Source organism: Natrix helvetica, assembly GCF_964273705.1.
Source record: "Natrix helvetica genome assembly, chromosome: 5".
Lineage (NCBI taxonomy): Eukaryota > Metazoa > Chordata > Lepidosauria > Squamata > Natricidae > Natrix > Natrix helvetica.
The window spans coordinates 6,749,382-6,775,712 of NC_138551.1; the positions used below are offsets into that span (position 1 = coordinate 6,749,382).

General features: G+C 42.5%; 1 protein-coding gene across 1 annotated transcript in view; it reads right to left on the minus strand.

Annotated features, from left to right (window-relative positions):
- Positions 1-26,123, minus strand: part of LOC309393801 (uncharacterized protein) — a gene marked incomplete at both ends in the record, with an annotated part of 310,121 nt that extends 283,998 nt beyond the window's left edge. Inside the window, 11 exons of the mRNA XM_081956297.1 lie at positions 7,667-7,785; positions 8,136-8,247; positions 10,941-11,123; positions 11,217-11,358; positions 11,861-12,048; positions 13,773-13,914; positions 15,334-15,510; positions 18,690-18,850; positions 19,237-19,386; positions 24,903-25,065; positions 25,953-26,123. Of these exons, the coding sequence (XP_081812423.1) occupies positions 7,667-7,785; positions 8,136-8,247; positions 10,941-11,123; positions 11,217-11,358; positions 11,861-12,048; positions 13,773-13,914; positions 15,334-15,510; positions 18,690-18,850; positions 19,237-19,386; positions 24,903-25,065; positions 25,953-26,123 (1,708 nt within the window). The remainder of the gene's footprint in view (positions 1-7,666; positions 7,786-8,135; positions 8,248-10,940; positions 11,124-11,216; positions 11,359-11,860; positions 12,049-13,772; positions 13,915-15,333; positions 15,511-18,689; positions 18,851-19,236; positions 19,387-24,902; positions 25,066-25,952) is intronic.
- Positions 26,124-26,331: the final 208 nt, after the last annotated feature.

A 26,331-nucleotide genomic window follows, 5' to 3' on the forward strand; every position in this document is an offset into this window, starting at 1 on the left:
TCTTTAATGTACCTGCTGTTAACCATAACCAAGTTTTTTCACTGTCCACTTTATCTTTTATTTTTTCCAGAAATTGGCCATGCAATGCTTTGTTCTGCCAACTCTCCATTCTTAATTTTATCACATCTTTTTTGTATTCTTGTTTCGTCTGTTGGGCCTTCAATAGATTTTTGTTCTTTACTTCGATTAATAGATTTTCTTGACTTTCTTTTAAATAATCAGCCAGTGCATGTTTTTTCTTCTTCAACTATTTGCTTCACTTGTAATAATCCTCTGCCACCTGATTTCCGGGGTAGGTATAGTCTATCAATATCACCACGTGGATGTAAACTGTAGTGCATTGTCATTAGTTTCCTGGTTTTTCGGTCTAAAATGTCCAAATCAGCTTGTGTCCAGTTAACTATACCAGCTGTGTATCTTATAACTGGTATTGCCCAGGTGTTTATGGCCTTGATTGTATTTCCACCATTCAATTTAGATTTCAGAATTTTCCTAACTCTGTTGGTGTACTCTCCCCTGACAATAGTTTTTACTTCTCCATGCTTGATGTTATCCAACTGCAGAATGCCTAAGTATTTGTAGGCTTCATTTTCGTTGCATTTAATGAGTTGGCCATTGGGCATTTCAATTCCCTCACACGCAGTGATTTTGCCCCTTTTTATGGATACAGTGGCACATTTTTCCATGCCAAACTTCATTGAAATATCGGTGCTGAATACTCGGACTGTGTTTGTCAATGATTGGATTTCTATTTCTGACTTTCCATAGAGTTTCAAATCATCCATATATACTAAATGCGAATTTTTTTCGGCTTCTTTGGCTGTTTGGTAGCCTAATTTCATTTTTTTTAAGATTACTGATAGTGGGATCATCGCGATGATGAAGAGAAGAGGTGAAAGTGAATCACCCTGGAAAATTCCTCGCTTGATATTAACCATTCCGTAGTTCTCATTCCCTACTGCCAACTCGGTTCTCCATTGTTTCATCGCCTTTTCAGTAAAGGATGTAATATTTTTGCTAATGCCAGTTGTTTCTAAGCATTTTATGATCCAACTATGTGGCAATGAGTCAAATGCCTTTTTGTAATCAATCCAGACCATATTCAAGTTCGTTTTTCTGTTCTTACAATTTTCTAATATCATTTTATCAATTAGGAGCTGATCTTTTGTGCCCCTGCTCCTTCTTTTGTTGCCTTTCTGCTCTACTGGCAAGATGTTGTTTGTTTCCAAATAATCCATAATGTTATCTGCAATAATGCCTGTGAGTAATTTGAAGGTTGTTGGCAAGCATGTTATTGGTCTGTAGTTTTCAGGTATTGTTCCTTTAGTTGCATCTTTCTGAATCAAGTATGTTTTTCCAGTTGTCAACCATTCATCAATTTGGCCATTTTGTAAAATCTCATTCAGTTGCCTGGCCAATATTGCATGTAAACTGGTCAGATATTTGAGCCAGAAACCATGTAATTGGTCCTTTCCAGGTGATGTCCAATTCTTTACTTTTTTTACTCGATTTTTGACCATCTCAGTTGTTATTTCTAATACTTGCATTTGTTTGTTGCCAATGCTTTTCTCAAAGTCATGTATCCATTTTGCTTCCTTATTGTAGTCCTTTGCATTTTCCCACAATTCTTTCCAAAATTCAACTGTGGCCTGCTTTTCTGGTTTTTGACTTTTGGTGTCATCATTCACATTAAGACTTTGATAAAAACGCCGTTGGTCTGATCAAAATTGCTGATTTTGTTTATACTGGATGATTCGTGCCTCATATCTTTCAATTTTCCTAGCTGTTGCTGTTATCTGCTGTTTTACAATCACTACAGCTTCATTGATGTTTCTTGTATCCAATCTATACCTTCTGATTAGCTGATCTATAATTTTGTTGTTTCTAAGTCGTTGCTCACGCATGTTCTTCAAATTGCTAGCATCTGCCCTTAATTTTTTGACTTTTTGTTCCAATCGGATTTTCCACTTTGGCTTTGATGCTTTTTCTGTTGTGTAACTAGATGCTTTGATTTTAATGCCTAGTTCATTAGTGACTATTGCGGCTGCGCTGTACATTAACTGATTCGTTTCCAAGATGGATCCCGATTCAATTGTTGAAAGCACTGCATTAACCATTTTCATGATAGGGGCCAAATTTTTCTTAGGCACAGTTTTTAATGATGGTAAACGTTGCCGTTCCTTATTAAGCAGAAAATGCTCCATGATCTTGTCCTTCAATTCTTTTTGTTTCTGAGTTAGTTCATCAGTTGGTTCAGTGATAACTGGTTCTGGTGATAGTGTTGTTATTTCCTCCCTGACAGCTTCTTCTGGGAGTTCTACTACAATGCCTTTAGGTGTGTCTTGAGTATCAGTTATTTCTGCTTGTGATGTTGTTTTCTCAGTTTTGCAATTTGCTTGAATTTCCTCAAGTTCAACTTCACTAAACACTTTATTCCGTGTAATAAATCACCTTTGATCTGCAAGTCGTTGTTCGCTAACATTTGAATCTGGATGTTGTTGTTTCCATAATTCATACATTCGCTTTAAATAACCTCTTTTCCCAGGCTCTGAGTTGTAATAACAGGCCATTATGGCACGGTTTTCATCTGCACTATATTTTTGTCGTTTTGTTGGCTGGTCCACTTGTAGCCCACTTGTCGACGGATGTCCAGGGACCTCAACATCCGCCGCGGCCCTTGTTAACCCGCGCGACGACCGATGCGGTATAGAATTTTAATTTGTTTCTTTCACCATGTTATATGGGTTGGCAAGTTTTTTTTATGGGGCCAGGTTGCCAACCTGACCTCAACCCTCCTCCTTTCTCATCCGGGCTTGGGACCGGCAACGGCGGAGTTGCAATTATTATTATTATTATTATTATTATTATTATTATTATTATTATTATTATTATTATTATTATTATTATTATACGATTGTATCACAGCGGCCAGTTGTTTCGCCAGATTTGGCGTTGATTACTAGTCAGGCCCCACCCAGGGGCCTAGGACGTCGTAACGTATTTTCGTAATATACGTGCAGATCTAAGCAGTGCAGCTTTTTGCATTTGACTGATGGTGATTTTGTCAAGTTTTAACTGTTTTAAATGTAATTCCAGTGCTTTTGGAATAGCACCCAGTGTGCCGATTACCACTAGAATTACCACTGCTGGTTTATTATTATTGCATCAACAGAAGTGTATCACAGCGGCCAGTTGTTTTGCCGGATTTGGCATTAATTACTAGTCGGGCCCCACCCAGGGGCCTAGGACGTCGTAACGTATTTTCGTAATATGTGTGCAGATCCAAGCAGTGCAGCCTTTTGCATTTGACTGATGGTGATTTTGTCAATTATTATTATCATTTATTATTATCATTTATTATTATTATTATTATTATTATTATTATTATTATTATTATTATTATTATTATTATTATTATTATTATTATTATTATTATTATTATTACCATTTCCTAAAATCAATTGTACTCAGACAATACACTGTTTATATAGACATAGAATTTTTATGTTTAACATTATTTTAAAAAATATAGAAAAAAAAAGACATGTTTTCTATTAGTTTCCAATCAATGAAGTACAGAAACCAGGAAGAAAAGCAAAAAGGAAACAACCACCTCCAGATCAACTTGGAAGAATCAAAGGGAAAGATCCAGAAGGACAATGATGGCAATAGGGACAATTTTGTTCATTTTGCTGCTTGCTCTGCTGATTCTCTTCTTCCTGAGACAACTTTGGCCCGGAAGATATTTGTCTCCCCATCCTTTGGCTCTACCTCTCATTGGGACCCTGTTGGCAAATGAGATTGGGCTTCAAGAAGATGTTTTGCTTAAGGTGTTTAATTCTACATGATCAACCATTCAGAAATACCATAATTCTTAATTGTTTAATAGATTAACAGAGTTGGAAGAGACCTTGTAGGTCATCTAGTCCAACCCCCTGCCCTAGCAGGAGACCCTACACCATTTCTGACAGATGGCAGTCCAATCTCTTCCTGAAAGCCTCCAGTGATGAAGCTCCCACAACTTCTGAAGGCAAGCTGTTCCATGGGTTGATTGTTCTTGCTGTCAGAAAAGTTCTCCTTGATCAGTTTCCATCCATTATTCCTTGTCTGGCCTTTGGGAGCATTGGAAAAATAGCTTGACCCCTTCCTTCTGTAGCAGCCGCTCAAATATTAGAACACTGCTATCAATTCTCATTTGGTCCTTCTCTTTACTAGACTAGCCATGCCCAGTTCCTGTAACTGTTCTACATATGTCTTAGTCTCCAGTCTCCTAATCATCTATGCACTTTTTCTAGATTGTTATATCCCCAGGCCTAGGGCACTGAGTATGTTAAGGATCACATTTCTTGGCTACATCATGCTATCTATAGCAATAGTTATATTTGGTGACCATATGTTGTTGTTGTTAATTGTGAAGTCATGTCTGACTCATTGCGACCCCATGGACAATGTTCCTCCAGGCCTTCCTGTCTCTATCATTCTCTGGAGTCCATTTAAGCTCATGCCTACTGCTTCAGTGATTCCATCCAGCCACCTTATTCTCTGTCATCCCCTTCTTCTTTTGCCCTCAGTCGTTCCCAGAATTAGGCTCTTCTCCAGTGAGTCCTTCCTTCTCATTAGGTGGCCAAAGTATTTGAGTTTCCTCTTCAGGATCTGGACTTCTAAAGAAACCCAACCAGGAGACCCTACACCATTTCTGACCAATGGCAGTCCAATCTCTTCCTGAAAGCCTCCAGTGATGAAGCTCCCACAACTTCTGAATGCAACTTGTTCCATGGGTTGATTGTTCTTGCTGTCAGAAAAGTTCTCCTTATTTCTCGGTTGAATCTCTCCTTGATCAGTTTCCATCCATTATTCCTTGTCTGGCCTTTGGGAGCCTTGGAAAAATAGCTTGACCCCTTCCTCTCTGTAGCAGCCGCTCAAATATTGGAACACCGCTATCATGTCTCCCCTGGTCCTTCTCTTTACTAGACTAGCTATGCCCAGCTCCTGTAACCATTCTTCATATGCTTTAGTCTTCTATTCTATTCTTTTATATTCCTGCATTGGACCACATATCAAACTTGACAGCCTAAATGGCCCTTCTTATTTCTTCAGTTCTATAATGATATAATGGCAATGTTCATATATTGTTTTTGAGATTATATAAACTTTAATTACAGTACTATGTCCAGTAAACTGGAAAGACCAGCATTAACATTGAAAAATAAATCCAGGGACTTTATCTGGGAAGAACATTCATAGAACTAAAAATACTAGAGGTAAGGGCATGTTGGCAGAATATTTCCAGGTGTAATTCAAGGTGTTGTTTCTCACCTGTCAGCCCTTCATGGCTTGAAACTAGATTCCCGAGGGAGTGTTTTTCTCCCAGCTGTTTCTCCCCATCCAATTCCATCCAGCAGATTTGGCTTTTTATGGCTCTTGTCAGCCAAGGAAAGCTGAAAGATGTCCTTCTTCTGTGGTAGCCCCTATTCTCTTTCTCCAGAGATTAGAATGTCCTAACCTTGCTCTGCTTTCATAAACTCATGAGGACAATGGTTATATCCCCAGGCTTGGGGTCCTGAGTATGTTAAGGGCTCCATTTCTTGGCTACATTATGCTATCTATGGCAATAGTTATATTTGGTGACTACCATATTTTTCAGAGTATAAGACACACCTTTTTCCCTCAAAAAAGAAGCTGAAAATCTGGGTGCATCTTATACACTGAACACAACTTTTTTTGCCTCCTGAAACGCTGCCCCCTTCACCAAAATGGCCATGTATAGCTTGTAGGAAGTTTTCAGAGAGCTTCTGGGGGCTGGGGAGGGCAGAAATGAACAAAAAATGGGCCGGTTTTTTTTTTTGCTCAATTGTGCCCCCCCCCCAGCCCCCAGGAGCACTCTATAATCTTCCTAACACCCTTTTTTGACAGAAAATGTGCCTGTTTTTGCAAAAATGGGGCATTTTTTCCTTGTCCCCCCCCCCAAGGAATACTCTACAAGCCTCCTAAGGGCTATTCATGCCCTTTTTTTGAAAAACAACGGGCCCATTTTCGCGAAAAATGGACCGTTTTGGGGAGGTTTGCAGAGTGCAAAAACTTTTTTTTAATTTGCCTTTTCAAAACCTTGGTACGTCTTATACTCTGGTGTGAGTCTTATACTCTGAAAAATATGGTATATCTATATCAGAGGTGGATTGCTGCCGGTTCGGATCGGATTGGTGGAACCGGTAATAGCAGTAACGGGAGGCTCTACCCACCTGCCCGTCACTTCTGCGCATGCGTCCAAGCCAAGTAAGGTTCGCCATCGCTGCCCTATACTATTTCAAGTCCAGTCTCTTCTTAAAAACTTCCAGTGATGGAGTACCTACAACATCTAGAGGCAAATTGTTCAATTGATTAATTGTTCTCACTGTCAGGAAATATCTCCTTAGTTCCAGGTTCAATTTCTCCTTGATTAGTTTCCACCCATTGCTTCTTGTTCTACCCTCAGGGGTTTTAAAGAATAGCTTGATTCCCTCTACGGCTGTGCGAAAAGAAAGATTCTAGGACTATATGGAAAGTAATAGGTTTATTGGCACTAAACATAAGAAATTTACTTAGACTATTGTTCATACATCACTGGTTGAACTGGTGAAGTGTGTTTGTAAATCCAGCAATAGGCTGAAAAAGTTTTAATTGACAATAAATGAAGGCAAAAGATCAAATTCAGTGAACAGGCATATAGGAAAGAATTTTATGCTTTTTAGGTGTTTTTTAAAAGTTTACACCTGTGTGGGAATAGCACGCAGTTTGTAAGGGTGTGGGTGCATTGTCATCTTTACAACAGGTGCTTCATTGAGTTCTTTCACTCCTTCAGTCAACCGGAAGCTGAAGGCCCTCAAGAGGCTGGTCAGAAAGATGAAGGTCTCAATTCTTGCCAGCTGCTGTCCCACACAAGAACGTAGACCTGTGGATGAGACAAACCTGTGGATGAGACCTACACCGCCCATCCTCTCCCCTCTGCTTACAATTATTCCCTCATCCATAAGCCCGGCCGTCACATGGGCCACGCGGACGTTCTAAGCCGCTGTCCACTTCCCCTGTCTCTCTCCGACCCTGCTCCCATCGAATCCATCTGCCTCCTGGACGACCTCCACCTTCCCATGATCGCCTCAGATATCGCCCTGTCTTCTCTCTCTGACTCTACGATTTCTGCTGTCCTAAACTATGTTCGCAGAGGATGGCCCCCTTCCTCTGTGGACACCCGCTTCCTTCCTTTTTACCGATGCCGCACGGAACTCTCCGTGCTCCAGGGCTGCCTTCTGTGGGGCCATCGCATGGTCATTCCTGACCGCTTGCGCCAGGCCGTGCTCTCCCACCTCCATGAAGGACACCCTGGCATTGTCCAAATGAAAGCTCTAGGCCGAGGTTACGTGTGGTGGCCCTCCATGGACGCAAACATCACAGCCTGGGTGCAGCGCTGCATGCCCTGCCAGCAGGTCTGTGCGGCTCCTCCCTCCGCCCCTTCCCACGATTGGGAACATCCCAGGGCTCCATGGAGTCGCCTCCATATAGATTTTATGGGCCCTCTGGCCGGCACCTCCTTCTTTCTAGTTATCGATGCATGGTCCAAGTGGGTGGAGCTGTTTCCCATGGCCACCACCACCTCCGCGGCCACTATCCGCATCCTGGATTCCCTATTCACCACTCATGGTTTGCCGGACGTCATTGTCCCGGACAATGGCCCCCAGTTCACCTCCCAGGAATTCCAGCAATTCCTTGCAGGTTTGGGCATTCGACATGCCCCAGTCGCTCCCTTTCACCCTGCGGGGAATGGCTTAGCGGAACGCACGGTGCGTTCTGCCAAGGAATCCCTTGCCCGTATGGCAGCCCTTCCCTTACCTGCCAGGGTTACCACCTACCTCCGCTCTCAGCACTCCACCCCTTGCCCTGTCACGGGCAAAAGTCCTGCTGAACTCCTTCTAGGCAGGAAAATCCGTACCACCCTTGACCGCCTACACCCTCTTTATTCCTCTTCACCCCTTTCTTTTTCTCCCCCTCCTAGGGCTTTTCTGGTGGGTGAGACGGTGTTTGCTAGAAACTTCGCGGGTGACCCGAAGTGGGTACCCAGGAGTATTACGGACATAAGGGAGCCCTGTTCCTACAGGTCCTACTCGACGACGGACGACAGTGGCAGCACCATATAGATCAGCTGCGGCGGCGGAATGACGACAGGCCTCCGGACAGGCCACCCACTCCGAATAGACCAGGCCCTAGCAACGCCGCCTGCCGGCCCAACAACCACAATCAACCACAGAAACTTACCTTCTGACTTTGGTGCACTCCTCAGCGTGGGGCCTCTGGAACAGCTCCGCCTGCACGCCAGACTGGACACTCCTTCCACATCGACCACAGCCACTCCTTCCCTGAGAAGGTCTGTGCGCGCGCGCCGGCGTCCCAAGTATCTACGGGACTACATCTGCGCAGACCAGGGGAAAGGGGTGTTTTGTACCGAGGCTGTCCACAAGCAGGTGGCGCTGTCCCGGTCTGCCCTGATTGGCCCTTCCGTTCGGCGGGAGAATCCCGGTTACCCCATTGGTTTCCCCGACTGACAGCTATCAGTATAAATAGCTGTCAGCCAGGGTTTTTGTTGCTCTGTTCTGTAAGTTACTGTTACGAATAAAAGGGTTAAACGTTCAGCAGCCTCCTCGTACTTCATTACCTCAGAACATAAAAAATCTAGCTGGAGGTAAATGCCAACGATAAAACATTTTGTGCAGGTTTCCCTTGCAGGCTGCTGAACTTCAGCCCCTAAACTCTTATCATCTTCCTAGGATAAATATAATTGTATTTATCTAATAATAAGCATCAGGACTTTACTATGAAGCACCTCACTCAACTTTGCTTACAAATACAAGAACATCTTCACGAAACCCTCATACTGGTGAGAACTGTCTCTGGTGCTGTGAAGCCTTTTGCATCTAAAACAAGTGTAACCACTATGATAATAAGGAAGGGCTGTTGTAATAGATTCTGCAGCAGCTGTTATTGATTGAAAGGTGTCCTAAATCCAAGCAGAAAATTATAGATAGAGAGCTGTGGGTGTTTACAAATACCTCTTTAAAAATTATGTCAACAAGCCAGCTACCCTAACCCATGACCACACTGGGAAATGATGCAGGCTAAAGCTTTAGCAGAAGCTTGAGTTATCCTTTATGAGGGTGTGTTTTGCTTTATGGCCCAATAGCAATAGCACTTAGACTTATACACCGCTTCATGGTGCTTTACAGCCCTCTGTAAGTGGTTTTTACCGAATCAGCATATTCGGTCCTCATTTTACCTACCTTGGAAGGATGGAAGGCTGAGTCAACCTTGAGCCTGGTGAGATATGAACTGCCAAATTGCAGGCAGCCAGCAGGCAGCAAAAGTAGCCTGCATTCTAACCACCACGGCTCCAATACTTTTATTATTCTTTTTTTCCCCTACCACCAAAGTACAGATTGCTTTGATATGTCTCATTCTGAGCAGTCTTAAAGCTGTATTTTGAAAGACTTTTTAAGCTCACATCTACTCTTGTTCCTGGACTCCAGATGTTTTCATTTTCTCCACGGGAAACTGCAGAACTCTAGGAATGGCTCAAGTTTCACTTGGTTCCCAGGGTCATTCCACAATTATCCATTCATAGAATTTCCTTTATGGTAATTGGATGCCAGGCCCATGCCTCAAGGATAAAAATCCCCCTGTTGTCTCCTTCAATCACCTTGTTATTCGTTTAATTATTTACTTCATGTATAAATTGTCTCATTCACTAAAGTGGCTCGAGATCCATGATGGTGAACCTATGGCACGCATGCCAGAAATGGCACACAGGGCCCTCTCTTGTGGGCACACACACGGTCACCCCAGCCCAGCTCCAATCACTTTTCTCTATCGCATTTCACTCAATCAATTCCAACTTCTCGTGAAAGGAAAAGATCTCATGAAGTTGGATCTAGCACCCGGGCTGGCTACAACACAAATGTTCATTCTTGGCATTGAGATTCCTAGCTGCAATGAACAGCAAAGCTAGGTTCATTCCCCCTGTGCCTATCCAGCAGACAAAACAGTAAAAGGGGGCAGAGAGAAACAGAACTGTTGACAAAGTGCGCACGGGTCGGAGGGGGGCAGAAATTCCAACTTCAGCCTGCTGGTGTGGTGCGGGGCGGTGCAGTGTGGGGCTTTGGGTGAAGGCTGGAGGGAAGCACCACTGGCTCGCTCTCTCCCTCCCCAGTCTAGCTTGATGCAGGCATCAGCAGTGGCTTCTAGCATTGAGGGGATAGTGCCACACAGAAAGGAACGCCACCATAACACCCTTAACAAAAGGTAAAGGTTCCCCCCCACATGTGTGCTAGTCATTTCTGGCTCTAGGGGCGGTGCTCATCTCCGTTTCTAAGTTGAAGAGCCAGCGCTGTCCAAAGACGTCTCCATTTTCATGTGGCCAGCATGACCCAATGCCAAAATGCTGTTACTTTCCCACCATTATTTTTCTACTTGCATTTTTTATGTTCTTTCGAACTGCTAGGTTGGCAGAAGCTGGGACAAGTAATGGGAGCTCTACGGATTCGAACCACTGAACTGCCAACCTTCTGATCAACAAGTTCAGCATCTTAGCCACTGAGCCATCATGGCCCTTAAAAAGCACCACTGCTTTTAAATGCCATAAAAGCCTTAATAAAGCTATGCAAAAAGTAAGATTCTGGGAGTAATATGTTTATTGGCAACCCCCCCCCCCCCCCAAAAAAAAGGCAAGGTAAAATGTAACAAACTTACTTAGCATATTGTTCACACACAAACCACTAGTTGAACTGGTGAAGTGTGTTTGTGAACCCAGCAATAGGCTTAAAAAGTTTTAACCGACAATAAATGAAGGCAAAAGATCAAATTAAGTGAACAGGCATATAGGAAAGAGTTTTATGTTTTTTAGGATGTTTTTAAAGTTTAAGCCTGGGTGGGAATAGCACACAATTTGTAAGGGTGTGGATGCATTATCATTTTTGCAACAGGTTCTTCATTGAGTTTTTTCACTCCTTCAGGCAACCGGAAGCTGAAGGCCCTCAACAGGCTGGTCAGAAAGATGAAAATCTCAATTCTTGCCAGCTGCTGTCCCGCACACACACGTTCACCTATAAATGAAACAAAGCATGGATGAAGCAAACACTCTCCAAACTATAATTGAAATGAGAAATGAGTGAGGTGCTTTGGGCTCCTGGATTTACCCATTCCGAAGGGCAGAAACTCTTCTCGGTCAATGAATTTCCCATCCTTATCTAAAAAATGATTTGGGTTGAATTTTTCAGGCGTCTCCCATTGCTCAGGATCAAGAAGAACAGAACGCAGGTCTGGGACAATAGCGGACCCCTGGGTTTTTTTTTAAAAAAAAAAAGATGATTAAACAGAACACTTTCATAAAGGAAACAGGCAACGAAGTTCAAACAATACTGATGAAACCTTTGCTCACAGCTTGCCTTTACGGATCCATGTTTCTTCGTTTCTCAGAGCAGTTTCCGAGAGCTGCTCAACAGCTTAACTTCCTTTCTCTTAACTAAAATCACCTTGTCTCTTGAAGAAGGGGACAAAGAAACATGGCTATAGATGACTACAATTCTGAATTTAAGTTCAGCCCTTTACTCTTATCAACTTCCTAGGATGAGTATAAAACATTTAAGGTTATAGCTTTAAAATATGAGATGTGTTTGGATTTAAACCCATAATTAATCCCTCAAAATGTTTGCTATTCTTGCTTATTTAATTTTGCATGACTAATTGGCCCTTCCTGAACAAACAACTTCTGTCCAAGTGCCCAATTCTCTTTTTGCATCCATGTTGGGCTACTGCAATTCATTCTGAACATGTTTCTCACCTTTGGGATGTGATATCCCCTCATCTTCACATCCTTTGTACTTTGCCTTGGAACCCCATACATTAATGCATATTTTACACGTTGCATTTCATGAATCACAGCATTGGTGTAGGGCAACTTCTTCCGATCCTGATAGGAAATTGACCCCGAGAAGCTGAACACATCTTCAATCTCTTTCTGGATTTTCTCTAGAAAACAATGATTACTTGTTTATAGACTAATACAGCTACATTCAAAGAAACTCTGTCATACTGATCCAATAGTAACAGAGATGAGCGTTTCCCAGTATATATTACCAGGTTAAAAAAGGAGTGCAGAATCCTTGCAGATTACAGGAAATAATCTAACAGGACCTGAACTGTAGTTTTAGTTACCCCTTGTCCATAGGGGCACAACGTCAGCTCATAAAGTCTAAAGATCAAGGTTTCTCCTCTCCAGTCATGTCTTCCTCTAGGGAGCAGTGCTCATCTCCGTTTCTTAGTCAAGGGAGCCAGCATTGTCTAAGACATTTCATGTTGGAAAATTACTATGTAGATTCAGTTCATCATTCAACAGGCCTTAATATTTCAAATACCTTCAAATAATTCTTCAGTGTTCTAGAACCTGAGACTGGCCTTATTCCCACAGCTCTTGAATGTCTGGATGTAAAGATCAAGTATTCTCCTGTCCAGTCATGTCTGACTCTAGGGAGCAGTGCTCATCTACATTTCTTAGTCAAGAGACCCAACATTTTCTGAAGGCATTTCCATGGTCATGTCGCCAGCATGACTATACACGGAGGCTCACAGAATACTGTTATATTCCCACCAAAGTGGTACCTATTTATCTACTCTCCTTTGCTTGCTTTCAAACTTCTACGTGGGAAGGAGCTGGAGCAGGTAAATGGGAGCTCACCCTGTTGTACAGGGCTTGGGTCTCGAACCTAGATTGTTAACTTTCCAGCTGATAAGTTTAGCATCTTTAACCTCTGAGCCATCACGACCGTGTCAGCTCACAGGGGATTATTTTATACCAGCACTCCAGAACTACTTTGAGGGGGAGCCCTACAGCATGTTAGATTTAGTGCTGTAAGACAGTAGGAAACCGGTCTATAAAATAGGTATCTTGCTGGTTTACAAAGGGCAGACTATCTGCTTAAGAAGATGTTCTGGGGTAGAGCAGACAGGTCTTATTCCACTTACTGTCCTTAATACATTGTTCAAATGTACTGAATGCATGCTGGTAGCCCATCAGTTGAAACACCTCCTTGGAGAGGCCAAGATGAGGGAGTTTTTATTAAATAGTTCTAACCCTTATTGGTTTATTGTTATCCTCTGTAAGAAAAGAGCTCAACGCTGTGGGAAAGAACAGTAAATTCAGCCAGTGTGCAATGATGTCAGTCCCTGCATCGGTTTCAACTTTAGACAGTCCTGCATCCCTCCTTAGTTCAGTGGTTGAAGCACAAGGGGCTACCTGAAACATACAACTTAGAAATTTGAGCTGAAGCCATTCGAGAGAGGTCAAGGAGCAATAAGGTCCTAGCTGGGCAATGAAAGTATTAAAATATTCATGACTGGGAGAGACATGGGAACAAAGTCAGCCAATGGGAGCTTAAACAGATCTGAGTCCTTGTGCAGAGAATTGAAACAGAAACTTAAGAAGAAAGCAGTCTGCTGCTCTGAGAAGTAAACTAACAGTCTGTCTGGGCTTGTCTACTGAAATGAAGGTAGCTGCTTGTGTTTGCCTGAATTTATGCAATAAACTCTGACGGAAAGTGGTCCTTTTGATCAACCCAAATTGGATCCTGTTATAAACTTAGTTTTCAATATTGTTTTTCACTAATTTATTTATTTTCTAATGGTAATACTCAATGGTACATAATAATTTAGAACCTGAGACTAGCCCTTGTTCCCACAGCCCAGATTTCGCTCACCTTGAATGTCAGAATGATTGGTCAAGAGAAGCAGTGCCCACTTCAGAATAGCCAAGGTTGTGTCTGTTCCAGCACCAAAAAAGTCAAAAATACACTGAGCCAGGTTATCTTCATTGTAGGTAGAGTTGGGGTCATTCCTGCTCTGATGTTCAAAATGGAAAATGGAAATTACAATGAATTCTATGCAGGTTTCCTGTGGTTACTTTTGTTTCTGGGGGGGTTGTCAAGACCCTGAGGATTTAATAGCTGCCAGCTGATGTAAGATTGTAAGATGTAATTTGTAAGCTGAAGGCTAGGCTGATGAAACAAGGTTGATTAATTGCAGCTATAGTAAGTTTTAAGACTCTGATGGGAGGTCTACATAAGTCTATATATAGATGGCTATTAGAGGGTGTTTTTTCTTCTTCTCAGTGTGTATTCAGTTCTCTCCTTGTGTCTGTAGTGAATGGTAAGGGACTTTATCTTCTGCATGTGTTTGCCTGCATATAGTTGTAAATAAACCACTGTTAATTGTCTTAAAGCTCTGTGGGCTGTATTATAGCTCCTGGGTGTATCACAAAATATTAGTCATGCTGCCAAAAAGCTGACAGGGTTCTCCTAGACTCACAACTCCTGCTTGAACAGCAGGTGGCAGCCATGGCTGAAAAAAATCTTTGTGCAACTTCTTGTGGTGCCTTTTCATGGCTCATGAGGCCAATGCAGTCACTTGTGGCCTCGTCATCTCTTTGTTGGGTTATTGGAACATGCTCTACATGGGGCTACCCTTGAAGAGTATTTGGAAGCAATAACTGGTGTAGAATGCAGCAGTGTAGACAGTTCCTGGTGGCCCATGTAACACCACCGTTATATGAGCTGCACTGATTGCCAGTTTGCTTCCAGGTCCAATTCAAGGTGTTGGTTATTTTTCTATAAAGCCCTTTATGGCATGAGTTCAAGGTATCTAAGGAGACAACTCATCCCAATGAGATTTCCCTATCCCACTCAATCCAGCAGAAGAAGCCCACTTCAGATCTGATCTGCCAAAGAATTTCAGCTGACAAGTTCCAGGAGAAGAGCTTTTCCTGCTGTGGTCCCTGACCTATCGAATATTTTCCCCCTGAAGGTGAGGTCAGTCTCCAGTCTCCTGATCTCTTAAGAAAAATGTGGCTTTGTTGGTTGGCCTGGGGCAGAGTTGTCAAACTGGATTTCTTGGAGGGCCGGATCTAGTGGTGGGGTTCAGCCAGTTCACACCACTTTGGGAGAACCGGTTGTTAGGTTTCTGAGCAGTTTGGTGAACTAGTTGTTGGAAGAAATCATTAGGGCAGAGAACCGGTTGTTAAATTATTTGAATCCCACCACTGGACAGATCAGTACTGTAGTTGTCCTCCACAGCCTAGCCAGGTGGGAGGGGGGAGAGACAGGATGGACACCATCCTGCAGCACTATGCTGGGCAAAGCTGTAGAGAAGCTGTAGACCATGTGGAATAGTGAATACGGTGCTAAGGCACTTCAAATCAATAAGTTACTTCTAAAAAATGAGTAATCCCTTGCCTGTGTCAATACAACCATAATAAACCCAAACCTTCTCCATCTGAAGAAGATAGTAATCAATGAAATCTTGTGGTTCATGCAGACAGTGAGATTCCTTGTGTTTCTCTATTTCCTGCTTTGCAAATGCAAGGATAACATCCACAGAAGCCAGGGCTTTCTTGTGAGGACCTGGGAGGCACTTCATTAATTGTGGGAACAAATCATACACCTAAGAGAAAAAGAAGAGGAAAGGTTATTTATTTCCTGCCACAGGTAAAGCAGGGAAGGGTCAAATGCATCATAAGTCTTGAATCAATGCATGCCCACAAGAGAATGCCTTGTGGCATTCTTACCTCCCACAAATTTCCCTAGACCATTAGTACTCAGATTCTTGTAGAGGGCTTAAGCTTGCAATAAAACCTGACACTCATTTGAACTGCCAGAATGTCCTGACTTCCTTGGCACTTGACAGCAGGGTAGCAATGACTTATGGGCTGTTGGAAGCTTGAGAGGGACAGTCCAAGTTATTAGACTGAAATAGTTAAATTATAGATTCCCGGAAAAAAGGACTATGTGTGTGTGTACCAGTGGTGGGTTTCAAATTTTTTTAGAACCTATTCTGTAAGTGTGGCCTGTTTTGTGGGAGTGGCTCGGCAGTCATGCGACTGGGTGGGAGTGGCTTGGCGGTCATGTGACTGGATGGGTATGGTCAACTTGGAAAATGTGGTGAAACTCACTTAACGATGCTCTTGCTTAGCAACCAAAATTTTGGAAATGGTTAAACAAAGGACCCTCCACCCACCAGTAAGGCTCCACCCTCAGTTCCCCAAGCAACAGTTCCTAGATTACCACGGCAGTCCACAAGGCAAAAGTCCAGGCATAAGACAAAAGCAGTTTCAAAGGCAAAGTCTTCAAGGCTAGGACAAAATCAGAACAGTCCTCAAAGTAAGGCAGAAGATCTGAGTCCAGGCCGGAAGAGTGTAATCAGAAAAGAAACACTTGTTCCTGGCAAAAGCTCCTCCCCGTGCCATCTCCCTAATTCCTATTTCCCAGATGAGCTTTGTGAGGAGGGGTGGGACACCCCCTCTGAAGTAGTTGGGTCAGCCTGCACTGACTCTGACTCCTCTCCATTCTCCAAGCTCAGGGATCAGGCCGGGGAGGCAGGTGTTCTTCTCGAGAGAGCTCTGTCTCTCATCTGCTCTGCTGCTTGCCCTTTCCATCTCCTCCCCCATCACTCAGTCATCTTGCCCCCTCTCTTCCTCCCTGACTACTCTTCTGAGGCCTGCGGGGCCGGGACTGCCTTGTCCTCCTCCCCGGTTGTTCTTCCTGGGCCATAGGGACTGCACCATCCCCTACCTGCAATGGGAAAAGAAACAACACAGGGATTGCCATTGCCTATTGCTGCCTCTGTGTGCCCCATTTTCTGCTCCATTTTCCACCCATTCTGATCCCCATCCCCTTGAACAGGCAGAAAATGGGACACGTAGAAGCCGAAAATTGGGCATGCGGAGGCTGAAAACAGGGCACACAGAGGCAGCAATAGGCTATAGCAATCCCTGCAGCCTGAAACAGCTGATCCAACCAACAATCAACTGCTTGTTCTAATCAGGCTGTGCTGAACTTGAAACTGAAACATGCTGTTTGCTGCAAGGAGGCAAATTGCTGGGAGGCAGAGGCAGATTTTTTTTCTTGTTTTCTTTCCCAAAAGCTAGGTGCATCTTATACTTCGGAGCATCTTATACTCTGAAAAATATGGTAACTATCGTGCTGTTGTTGCTCTCTAGCCCCAGCTAGTGACCGGAGAGACAGATAAGCCCTACTACATTGTCTGAATTTGGCTCTGCCCATCAACTCACACTCAAGCTGGGTGTATGCTGGAAAGTCAGACTCCCATTTTCCTTCAGCATTTGGAGAAGACAGGTACAGCCATTTTGATCTGTGGCACATAGTCATCCGGAGACAGGCCTACATCCCTCACATGGAGCATCACTGGTGAGGTTTAAGCTACTTGTGTTTGTTGGTTGTTATGTTTAGCAGTAGCTTAACTACTGCTCAACAAATGGCCAGAAAGGCCCAACAGAGATACCACTTCCTCAGGGTCTTGCGAAAAAATAAAGTTGAACAACAACTGATGACTTCCTTTTACCAGTCCACAATAGAAAGCGTCCTCACTCATTGCATTACGGTGTGGTATGCTGGCATGACAGCTGCAGATAGAAAGACATTACAGAGGCTGGTGAGCACAGCACAAAACATTGTGGGCTGACCCCTCACACCACTAGATGACATTGCTAGGGCTCGCTGCCTTAGGAGAGTGAGGAAAATCCTCAGGGACAACTCATACCCTGGTCAGCCCTTCTTTATTGTCCTACCCTCTGGAAGGAGATATAGGAGCAAAGTCAGCCGCACCAACAGGCTGAAGAACAGTTTTTATCTGTGGGCTGTCAGACTCCTGCATGCAAAATAACCCTGCAACAACATACTACGAGTGACTTGTGGGGCTGGAGTGATTTGCAATAAGTTCACAAAAGGACCGGGTGTTTGTTAGTAGGATTCAATGGGCTAGGGATTTTTTTTTTGTCTTTCAATGGGAGTTGTGTTGTGTCGCGGGGGTGCATGAAGGGAAGCTCAGCCAAACTCATTGTACAGAGGTTGTACTCTGACAATAAAGGATTGGATTGAATTGAAGTTTGAATTGAATTGTAATGCTGTCTATCTTGTATTTGTATCTTATATCTCACTGTATCTTTCCTTATCTTCCCAGTTTCACCATACCCTGTTCTCCCAATAAAGCTTTCAGATTCACACACACAGAGTCTGTTTCATTGGAGAATAGGTGGCTTTAGCTGCCTGTTGAGCTGCACACAGTCTAACCTGCAGTGGGGACAGAACAGTTGTCTTAACTCACATTAGGCTTTTGAACATCTCTGTTCTGACAATATTGTGCACATATTCATATTTGCGCCAGAAAGTAAATCTGCCTTTGTCTGAAATGGCTGTTTTGAATGCAAAGGGGAAAAATGCATCTTGAGCCTGTGTCAAATGCCCACCATGGCCATGGCCACCCCAGCTATGCCAACCATGGTCACACCCACTCCAGCCACACCCACCATGGCTGTGCCCACCCCAGCCCTCCAGGGTCAAACACAACCCTGATGTGGCCCTCAATCAAATCGAGTTTGACACCCCTGCCTTAGTGGAAAACATGACTCATCACATATATGAGTCCAGGTACTCACCAAGAGTCAAGACTCACACACACACAAATAAACACATTGGAAAGAAGAGTAGATGAGAGGATTTCCAAAACTTCCTCCGTGCTTCCCATTCTAGTGGTAGCATGTTCTGGTGGTAACGTAGTTTGTTTGGGGAGGGGGCTTTGTTTCCATAGTAGAAAACATGACTCACCACCTGAAAACTGTCACCAATGAAATTCAGAAAAATTTTAAGGGCTTGAACCAGCTTCTGGAAGTTTTCATCTTCAAGATCAAACTGATGTCCAAAGCTCAAGGCACATATGACATTAGAAATTGCATTTAGTACTGAAAATGAAGGGTCAAACGGCTGCCCTGCAATTAAAGATATTTCATAATGAATTAGATAAAGAGGAGAGGCGTAATCTGTAAAGAACAGCAAAGGAAACTTCCAAAGGACCCCATCGAAATTATCAGGAAGTAAAAATGAACTGCAGGAGACTCGTACTTTCAAATTTGCAAGACTCTGTTAATGTAGCCTTGCAATAAAGTAAAATTAGTTCCCCTTGTCATATCCCTGGTCTTATCAATTTGGGAGAAATGCAGGGGGTGAAGGAGAGAAATTGGAACTGTCCATTGTTGTTTTTTTAAAAAAAAGACAAATCAAATACAACTATTTTTATTTAAAATACTCAGAATGGAAAACATTTTTGCCAGATTTTGGCAGATGGGGAGTTGAGTCATTACCCTAAATGCCATACCTTCTGTTTGTCTAAAGATCTCCACCAAAATCTGAGCCGCTTCTTCTATCTGATGCTCAATGCTTTTCTTTCCCAGGCCCAGCTTCCGCAGAGAAGTGACTCCAATACGTCGCTGCTGTTTCCAGGTGTGGCCATTGGAGAACATAATTCCTGAGGGCATCAGCAGACCATGATAAATGATTCCTGATTACAATTGTGTGTGTGTGGTTTTTTTTAAAAAAATAACCCAGTGAGATCAATAAGAATTGATACACTAAAATGAATTGCAATGCTCTCTACATGGGGCTTCCCTTGAGATGCACTCGGAGACTACAGTTGGTCCAGAATGCGGCCGCGCGGGTGATTATGCGGAGGACTAGGTACTCCCCTGTAACACCTCTCCTGTGCGAGCTGCACTGGCTTCCTGTGGTCTATCGGGCGCGTTTCAAGGTTTTGATTACGATCTTCAAAGTGCTCCATGGCACAGGACCTAGTTACCTGCGGGATCGCATCCTGCCCCATACATCCCTACGACCAATCCGCTCGCACAGAGAGGGACTTCTCCGGGTGCCGTCCACAAAACAGTGTCGGGGGGCGACACCCAGGAGCAGGGCCTTCTCTGTGATGGGCCCAGCCCTTTGGAATGACCTCCCCCTTGACATCAGGATTACCTCCGATCTCCGCTCCTTCCGTGTAAAGCTCAAGACCCACCTCTTCCAATTATCTGGCCTGGCTCAACCGTAGTTTCATCCTATTCCTCCTGACAGGCTTTTTAAATTCGTAATTTTTAATTTGGGGTATTTTAATTGCTATTTTATTACTATTATTGTATGTATTCAATGACTGTTACCTCCTCCGTGTATGTGTATGCGTGTATGTGTACGTTTATATGTATATATGTATGTGCTTTTATTGTACGCCGCCCCGAGTCCCTTGTGGAGAGGGAGAGGCTAACAAATTAAATTTATTATTATTATTATTATTATTATTATTATTATTATTATTATTATTATTATTATTATTATTATTATTATTATTTAGAAATGTCAGGTACAAATAGATTACTCACCAATATAAGATATGTGTAGCAAGATTTAGAATAGAGATAAGAATTAGAAAGAGGGGAAATATTGTTATGTGTACTCCTATTTAATGTTTTAAAATTAATATGTAAAGGGAAGGATCAGAAGTTGTAAAATGGTTGTATTATATACCCTCAAATAACATTATTAGAGTTATCATGGTTATTAGCATTAAGATAAAATAATATTGAATAATTAAATAATGATGGATTATGTACAAGGGGGAATAAATATTATAATGTTAACACTTGCAATTGTATATTTATAAGGTTATAATGATGTGAGTATAAACAATATAAGAAATATAACTACAATGGATAAGAGATGAAGGATAGAAATAGAATACCTATTAACATAAGATTGGAGTTATCAAGATAGGAAATAGAGGCAGAAATTAGAAAGGGGGCAATAATAAAATGAATGTTATTATATAACATACTAAAATCAGCCAATAGATGAAAGGATAAGAAGTTGAAAGATGACTGCATTTTGCATAATGTGATCAGAAAGATGTGAGTATGATTAATATAGGTGATGAAAATTGTTAATCCTAATATTATTGTTGGGTATCAAAACCAATACTCAGAAGCCACACTGTTCTTTCAAAAATAAACATCTTAATTAAAAACTAATAATAAAAAAAGAAAAAAGAAAAAAAACACAGACACAGACACACACACGCATACACACACATATAATATATAATATAATTATACACATATAATAACTAGCAGTCAGCACAAGTTTATTAAAACAAATCGTGCCAAACCAATCTTATTTCATTCTTCAACATGGTGATTAAATTAGTAGACAGACAAAATACTGTAGACTTAATATAATTAGACTTCAGCAAGGCATTCAATAAAGTAGACCACAACCTACTTCTTGGTAAGCTAGAAAAACTTGGGATAGATAGCATCACCATCAGATGGCTTCATAACTGGCTGACAAACCATACCCAACAAGTAGTCCTTAATGGGTCTACATCTACAGGGAGGGAAGTAAGCAGTGGGGTACCAAAAGGTTCTTTCTTAGGCCCAGTACTCTTCATTATCTTCATAAATGATTTAGATGACAGAATAGAAGGAGAACTTAGCATATTTCCAGACGATACTAAGGTGACAGGAATAGCTAACACTGTAGCAGAAAGGGTCATGGATCTTGACAGACTTCAACACTGGGCCCTATCTAACAAAATGAAATTCAATGTAGAGAAATGTAAAGTCTTACACTTAAGCAAGAAAAACCAAAAGTGCACATATGGATTGGGTGAAACCAGGCTTAATAACAGTAACTGGAGAGGGATCTTGGAGTCTTTGTAGACAACCAATTAAATATGAGCCAACAGTGAATAGCGGCAGCCAAAAAAGCCAATGTAATCATAAGTTGCATTAGCAGAAGGATACAATCAAGATCAAGTGAGGTAGTAATACCATGATATAAAGCAGCGATGGTGAACCTTTTTTGGCTCGCGTGCCACAAGTGGGGGGAGCGCGGGGGGGTTGTGTGCAGGCGTGCCACACCCATAATGCAATGCGCGATCCCCAGTGCGCATGCGCACACAACGCACCCCCCCCCATTTTTACATGCTTTTTTCAGCCTCCCCAAGCTCCAGAGGCTTTATAGGAGCCTGGGGAGGGTGAAAAGAGCCCCCCGCCCCCCCGCGGGCCTCTGGAGGCTTCAGGGACTGTCCAGAGGCTTGCCTGACGCCTGCGGAATGCTTAAAACCACCCTCCGAGGGGGGCGGGGGAGGCTCTTTTCGCCCTCCCCAGGCTCCTATAAAGCCTCTGGAGCCTGGGGAAGGCAAAAAATAGCTTTTAAAAAGGTGAACTCAGCTGGCCAGCACGCGCATGCGCGCTGGCCAGCTGACAGGGCAGCGCCTCGCGTGCCCTGACAAATGGATACGCGTGCCACTTGTGGCACACGTGCCATAGGTTCGCCATCACTGATATAAAGCCTTAGCAAGACCACACCAGGGGTGGGTTTCAACCAGTACGGACCAGTATGGCCATACCGGATGGTGAAATTTAGGGTGCCTTCCCGTACCCGTTGGTCAGGAAGCCCCGTACCAGAACGCATCCTCCCCTCATTCGCTCTTTCACTTGCCCCGCCCATCCTCACCATGGTGCTGAAAAGTTCTCAGAAGAAAAACCATAAGAAGAAAGAACTGGTGAGTGGCTGAGGGGGAGGATGTTGGGGAAGAGGGAAGAGGCAGAGGGGCTGCTAGAAGAGTGTGTGCATGTGCACAGGCTATGGGTTTTAAAAAACATCTGAGTGAATCCAGGAAGAGGGACGAGGCAGAGGGGCTGGAAGATACTATAGGAACACATGCTTCCAGCCCTTCTGCCACTTCCCTCTTCCTGGATTCACTCAGACGTTTTTAAAACCCACACCCTGTGCACACACAAGACATTTTTAAAACTCACAGCCTGTACACAGCACACACACTTCAATATAATACAATAGCAGATTTGGAAGGGACCTTGAAGGTCTTCTAGTCCAACCCCCTGCTTAGGCAGGAAGCCCTATACCATTTCAGACAAATGGCTATCCAACATCTTCTTAAAGACTTCCAATGTTGGGGCATTCACAACTTCTGGAGGCAAGCTGTTCCACTGATTAATTGTTCTAACTGTCAGGAAATTTCTCCTCAGTTCTAAGTTGCTTCTCTCCTTGATTAGTTTCCACCCATTGCTTCTTGTTCTACCCTCAGGTGCCTTGGAAAATAGTTTGACTTCCAGCCCCTCTGCCTCTTCCCTCTTCCTGGATTCACTCAGATGTTTTTAAAACTCACAGGCTGTGCACAGCACACACTCTCTTCCACTCTTTTAAAAACATCTGAGTGAATCCAGAAAGAGGGAAGAGACAGAGGGGCTGGAAGTATGTGTGTAAGGTGGTTAGTAATGTTGAAGATCGGCAAGGGCAGCCATATTTCCTTTGAAAGTAGCTGTTTTATTGTTTTGTATATTTATTTTATTCTTATTTAAGTAGTAAGTGCACAAAATAATAAATTTCCTTTTTTTATATCTTCTTTTTGTAGGTCATTCTTTGGGACAAAGAATTCAGTGATATCAACTTGGCCACTCCCACCCAGTCACATGAGTGCCAAACTACTTCCACCTGGTCATATGATCACCAAGCCACTCCCACCCAGTCACATGACCACCAAGGCACTCCCAGAAAACAGGCCACACCTATAGAATAGGTCCTAAAATATTTTGAAACCCACCACTGGATCACACCTGGAATACTGCATCCAATTGTGGTCACCACTCTATAAAAAAGATATTGAAACTTTAGAACAGGGCTATCAAACTCGCGATCCATGGGCCAGATGCATCACATGTTGGCCACACATGTTGGCCTGATTTAGCAAAGGGGGGGGGAGTCGCAATACGTCATGCGATACTGCCATGACAATACAAGTTTGACGAGAGAAGAGCAACCAAGATGATTAGGGGACTGGAGGAATTGTTGCAGGAACTGGGCATGGCTAGCCTAGGAAAGACAAGGACCAGAGGAGACATGATAACAGTGCCCCAATATTTGAGGGGCTGCCACAGAGAGGAGGGGAGTCAAGCTATTTTCCAAAGCATCAGTAGGCCAGACAAGAAATATTGGATGGAAACTGATCAAGGAGAGATTCAACCTAGAAATAAGGAGAAATTTTCTAACAGTGAGAGCAATCAACCAACAGCTTGTCTTCAGAAGTTGTGGGAGCTTCAACACTGGAAGCTTTCAAGAAGAGAGTGTGTTAGGGATGTAACCCTAGTCTTGCCTTGGCAATGTATGTATGTATGTATGTATGTATGTATGTATGTATGTATATATGCATAAGCCATGATTGTAACAATGTATCTGTTATTTTAAATGCGACTGAGATGAAATTGGATGTTGTTGCTTTAAGCAGCCATAAAAGGAAGTAGGAACTGTTACTGTTTGCTCCTGATTGTTCCTGGTTGTTCCTGTACATTCTCCATGCTTGGTATTAGGATTGAATACTGTGTATTGGATGGTGGCTACTCTGTATATTAGTTACCTGTCTACATGGTGAATCGTGAGTTGAGCATCTGTAAATCAACATGTTGTAACATAGACTGTACATATAATTCAAGACTACTTACAGCTTGTTTTGGAGACTGTTTATCCTATTTTTGTTATCCTTGTTTTACCTGCGGTGGCTGTGAGTGACTATTCAGCGGCACATTTGTTACTACCTTCTGCTACTCAACTCTAATCTCCGAAAGGAGATATACTTAACAGAGTGGACTGCCATCTGTCACAAATGACGTAGGGTCTGCTTGGGCAGGGGTTGGACTAGAAGACCTACACGGTCCCTTCCAACTCTGTTATCTGCACCTGTATCTGAAAATGGCAATGTCTAAATCAATATCTGAATGTAATAGTCCAGATAGAAAATTATGGACGTGTATAATATTTTGGTACAAAGTGGATTAAGCCGTTTTTCTTTTGCTTGTCTCGTGCCAGTAAACCATTTTGTTTACTTCGTTTTACTCTTTTTTTTTCTCTGCTATGCATATTGTTTCCAAAAATGGGAAGAGTTTGACGATTAATAAGGTACAATTTCTTACAATTTGCACTTACCCCTTCCTTTTCCAAAATCACTCAAGAACGCAGTCTCTACCCGAACTGAAAATTCTTCTGGGAAGTTGGTCATTCCTTCCTTCACAGCTTTGAACCCAGAAAGCATTATCGAAAGCTGTTGCCCATACCACAAGGAGTAAATATTTCCATATCGTTTTACAGGCTGTTAGTTGAATCAAAAATGAGAAGTGTTGACTATTGATAATTCCCATTTAATACTACATGCCATCTACAGGTGTTCTTACATCCTGAATTCTAAGATTTTCACCATATGCAATTCTCCCTCTTTAGAATTCTTTTCTCTCCCTCTCTAAGATTCTTGCCAAGAATTTCTCTCTGATTTTCTGAATTATTTTTCTAAAAAAAAATCACAGCCTTTTATTTTATTTTTATTTTTTTTAACCAAGGAGAGAAACAACTAGAACTAAGGACAAACTTCCTAACAATGAGAACAGTCAACCAGTGCAACAATTTACCTCCAGCGGTTGTGGGTACTCCAACTCTTTAGTGGTACCCACAATACAACTTTCTTCCCTAGGCAAAAGTATGTTACATTGCTAAGAGAACATGGAGCTGGGGAACTTATAAATTAGACTTTATAAGTACTGATATCTAGGTCATACTCTACCACGTACAAAGCAGATATAAGTGTCTCTTAGGAGAAAACTGTTCTATTCCTGTCTTCTCCAACCAGCTACATGAGTCATTATCTAAAACAGAAATTACTCTTCGGAACTCAAACGCAAAACATTTTTTAAAATTATTTTACAATTGCAGAATTAGAGGGGCCATTTAGGTTATAATGTTTTACTTATCGTCAACCGTAGGAACATAGAATAAAACATCTTCAATGGAAGAACGTCTAGTATCATTGGAACAAAATGAAGGGAAATCCAACCTCTCTCTGAAGAATTGGTTCCATTATCAAACAATTATGGGCAAGATGGAAACTGCCTTCTAAAAATTTAGTCCCATTATTTCACATTTTTCTCAATGAAGCAGTTAGAAACTTGAGAATTACCATGATTAGTGCTGGTTAGAATTAAATACCTTAAGGAAGTAATCTTCACGGAGCCAAAGTCCAACTGACAAGAAGGTCCCAACGAGTGGCAGAGCCAAAGGACCAGGAGGCAAATGTCTTCGGGTCCAAAGTTGTTTCAGGAAGAAGAGAACCAACAGAGCAAGCAGCAAAAAAACCAAAATTGTCCCTATTATCATCATTGTCCTGCTAGTTCCTTTTCTCTGATGATCACTAGTAGATTTGGAGACGGTTGTATCCTTTTGTCTGATGCTTTTTGCTCTTCCGGCTGTTTTACGCATTCATCGAAGGGAATGAATAGCAAGACATGTTTAAATTAGCTCTTTGATTACCACTGGCATTTTGTCAACAAGTTATTATATTAATCCACTTGAATGAGGTTCCCTCTGA